This window comes from Tupaia chinensis, unplaced genomic scaffold (assembly GCF_000334495.1).
Source record: "Tupaia chinensis unplaced genomic scaffold, TupChi_1.0 Scaffold000213_1, whole genome shotgun sequence".
NCBI classification, from domain to species: Eukaryota; Metazoa; Chordata; class Mammalia; order Scandentia; family Tupaiidae; genus Tupaia; species Tupaia belangeri.
The window spans coordinates 1,183,203-1,187,423 of record NW_006159688.1 but is presented as its reverse complement, the minus strand read 5'-3'; the positions used below and the strand labels follow the sequence as shown (position 1 = coordinate 1,187,423).

At 38.5% G+C, this 4,221-nt stretch overlaps 2 protein-coding genes across 5 annotated transcripts in view; one reads left to right on the top strand and one right to left on the bottom strand.

Moving 5' to 3' along the window:
• Positions 1 to 4,221, bottom strand: part of OOSP1 (oocyte secreted protein 1) — a 111,271-nt gene that overhangs the window by 90,524 nt on the left and 16,526 nt on the right. The window lies entirely within an intron of this gene.
• Positions 2,148 to 4,221, top strand: part of TCN1 (transcobalamin 1) — a 14,192-nt gene continuing 12,118 nt past the window's right edge. The window contains exon 1 of the mRNA XM_006147406.3: positions 2,148 to 2,278. Coding sequence (XP_006147468.1) covers positions 2,200 to 2,278 — 79 coding nt within the window. The 5' untranslated portion in view covers positions 2,148 to 2,199. The remainder of the gene's footprint in view (positions 2,279 to 4,221) is intronic.

The following is a 4,221-nucleotide window of genomic DNA, read 5'->3' as shown; positions in this document are numbered from 1 at the left end:
GAAAGAGTAAAGCAAAGAAACAGTCACATATGAGTCACAAATTGTCTAAGTAAGATCTCTATAATTAAAGTCCCAATGGAAGGAGAGAAAGGGGAAAAAGAAATAATTAAAAAGAATCACTGAGATTTCCCAAAAGTAATGGATAAAAACACTGATTCAGGAAACCTAATAAACCTCAAGAGAGAAATTATTCCTAAGACACTGTGTTATGAGCAAAACTGTGTTCCCCATCCCCCCCAAAATTCATATGTTGAAGCCTCTCGTACCTCAGAGTATGAGTATATTTGGTGTTATATTTTAAAAGTAATTAAGGTAAAATAAGTTCAATAGGGTGGACCCCAATCCAATATTCTAGTGTCCTTATAAGAGGAAGATAGGGTACACAGTCAGAGGGAATAGACCATGTAAAGACATCATGAGAAAATGGGCATCCATAGATAAGGACAAAGACCTCAGACAAAAACAATCCTGCCAGCTCTTTGGTCTGGAACTTCCAATCTTCAGAAATTGTGAGAAAATAAATTTACGTTGTTTAAGGCACTAGCCTGTGGTACTTTGGTATGGGAACCCTAGGAAACTAATAGACAGTAAAAATAAAATAGAGGCAAAGAGAGGGTGACCTCTCTGTATAATCAAAGACAAGACACAACATATAGACACAAATTTCCATATGGTGTCAGTAAGATCTTACAGAAAAATCTATTTTTATGGCTTTAATTATCTGAGAAAATAAAAAACAATGTTGGTCTAGACCAGCAGATGGCATAATGATTACGTCCCTGGACTCCCATATAGTCGACTGCAGTTCGAGTCCCAGACCCAGCTGCTTAAAACTCACAGTGGGTGCATGTGCATGCATGCATGCCCAAAATCCCAAGAAGAGATTGGGGGAGAAGAGATTGTGGCATAGCCATCCCCCCGGATGGGGTGATTTCTCACTTTCTGTCTCTCTGTCTCTCACTGTGTCTCTGTCCAGCAAGCGCATATACTCTATAACAAAAATCTCTAAATAAATAAATAAATAAATAAATAAATAAATAAATAAATAAATAAAATGTTGGTCATTATCAGAACCAAAATGGGAGAACAGGTATTTAATGTTTGAGGAGAAAGGACATGATATGACATCAGTCCAGACGAGAATAGGAAAATTGTGTAAGGAATGATAGTTTGGTTTCCAAGTAGCATATGGTGTCCACTTGAGGTTAGTAAACATGAATTAATTATGTAAGGAATAGATCATCTGGCTTCCAGGTAGCATCTGGGGTCCCCTTGAGGTTAATAAGTAAGACAAGTCAGTAGAGTAGTTTATTTTTTTCTTCAGCTTGTATCTCAGGTCATTTGGCCTGCTGTAACAAACTACCCTACACTGTAGGCTTACAAACAACAGACATTTATTTCCTATGGTTCTGGAGGCTAAGAAGTCCCAAGATCAAGGTGCTTAAAGGGCCCATTTTCCCATAGATACCATCTTGTCATTGTGTCTTCACATGGTGAAAATAGCAAGAGGTCTTACTAGGGCTTCTTTTATAAGGGCCCTAGGTTCACCCATGAGGCTCCATCCTCATTATCTAATTACCTCTTATAAGCCCCACCTCCTAATATCTTTGGAGTTGGGATTCCAACACATGAATTTAGGAGAAACACAAGTATTCAGACTATAGCAGCTTCATTAAGTTATGTGGGTTGAGACACAAAATAGACAGAGTTGGGCTTAACTGGGATTGGGCCAAGAAAGCGTTATACAGTCAGTGAAAGACCCAGAAATTGAGGGTATATACAACTTCTACATCCATTTTCATGTTGTATGTCCTTTTCCCGTCAAATCTAATCTCTCAGGAGACAAATAAAACATAACCAAAGTAGAATGAAGAAAAGAACAGCATGACTGAAAACAGGCATTCACTGAATTCATACTCATTGAACTGAAGGCAAGTAATAAATGTGAACCCTAAAGATTTAATACAAGAAACAAAGAAAAATTATTTCCTCACTCTTCCTGACCATACCTTTCAAGTCTTCTTCCTAGTTTATTACATTATTTGGACAACTACACTGACCACACCTTCTGTGATTGCTTAATATTTGCTTGAGTGAAAGACGTTGAGGCAACCTGAAGGAGGAGCTTTTATTACTCTCTGTCCATCACACAATAAATAGCCAGCCAAGCCCTCAACATTCCAGTACACCACTGGGGACATGAGACAATCACACAAGCTGCCCCTAGTGGGGCTCCTATTGTTTTCTCTCATTTCAAGCCAACTATGCAAGATCTGTGGTGAGTACACCGTAAACTAAAATAACTAGAGTGTGGTAGTCTCCTGAAGGTGGTTGACAAGGGACTTTGTGTAGAGTTACCTAAGGAAATATCTCATTCCAGTTCCATGCATCAGTGGACTCTGTGAACAGTGCAAAGGGTGGTAAGGTGGTGAAGAAAGTCCTACAATACAAGTTGTTTTAAGAAGGGTCATAAATCCTCTGTTAACTCACCTAGCTGCTATTTCTATGCTCGGATTCTAGCTCAGCATCCTTAACAAGTAACTATTGGGACCAGCAGTTAGTGTAATGGCTTTGTCGCTGGACACCCATGTAGTCGACTGCGGTTTGAGTCCCGGACCCAGTGGCTTAAACTCAATGCCGAGTGTGTGTGCATTCATGCCCGAGATCCTGGGAGGAGAATGGAGGAGAAGGGATTGTAGCATGGCCATCCCCGCTGGGGAGTGATTTCTCGCTTTCTGCCTCTGTCTTTGTCTTTCTGGTGAGCGCATGTGCCCCATAGTAAAAAGTCTCTTTAAAAAAAAAAAGTAACTATCTATTCTTGTTCATTTCCATTGACATGATCCCAGAAAACATTCAAGATCATGAAAAAATATCTTTTGGTTTTGAAATGCAATCTATTTTTTCTAAGGCTCAACCCATGAGTTTTGGGTTAACCCCTTGTATCTACATAGAAAATAATAATAATAATTTCTTTCAAAGAATAAGCACTACTTACTTTCTTTCCATTACTGAGTTTAGTTGTCCTAAGACACATATGCCCGTCTCTAATTCTTCCATATGACACATGGTACACACAGGTAAAATCCCATTATCTCTTCTTTAGGTGCGGGCTCCCCCAGAGATTGTGTTTCTAATTAAAGAATAGTAAAATAGGAAAAAGGAAAACTGGGTTCAGGTCTAGTTTGACCTTTTTAGTTTGTATATCCCAATGTTTCTGAATTGCTTTAGCTTCTTTCAATAAATGGAAGATACTGAGGGAAGAGTGTTGAAGCGAATGGTCTCCTAATGTCTGCTGTAATTCTCAACTGCGTAATTTCTCTTTCATGAGACTTTACTCTGAAATTCAGTTTCAAACCAGATGACCAAGTGTTACCATCTGTGTCTGTTTCTTCCTGGTGCTCTATAGTTGATAAAAAGAGATCAATACCACAGAAGACAGACTTGTATTCATACAGGATAAAGCACAGAATCGACCAATCTAATTTTTCTCCCTATCCCGTCATTCATCCTGCAGAATCTTGAGAATAGTGAATCTCTATGGAAGCAGTGACATTCAATTCATTGTACAAAATAATGAACTTTGTCTTTTAGCAGTCAAGGAAGCTGAGTTGACTTGTTGACCAGGAACTAAAACAGTCTGTTGCAATGCCAAAAAATCTACTGAACTGAAAGCTTCCACAGAATTTCAGAGAAATGACTCACAATTGTTTCATTGTGCTTGCAACCATGGCCTTTCTATAATCACTCCATTCAGATCTTTGTGACTTTTAAAGTGAAGAAAAGTGGGCAAGAGAAATCACATTCCTCAATTCTCAAGTATAGTAAGCAACAGAAACTCCAGTAGAGCTGAAAGTAATAAAATGTTTAGCATTTTACAGCTTATTGAAAACTTTCTTGCCATTAAGAACTTTCCCACTAGCCCAAGTGATAATCTGGAGATGGGCAGAATTCTCGGTTACTTCTCAAGTTTATGTACACAGTATATCGAAAAGTTGCCCTATATTTGAAGTAGTAACTAATTGTTTTTATTCTCCCCTAGTTCTTTGGGGCTCCTAACTCTCTTTTTATTTCCACATTATAATGTGGGTTTGTTCCATCCCTGAGATGTGGGCATATTGTAGGTGAAAATTAGAGTTTCTCAAATAGTCAGTACTGCTCCCTAATGATCTAAATGCCTGGCCAGTTGTAGTTTTGAGGTCAATCAATAGAATTTTTCCCTAC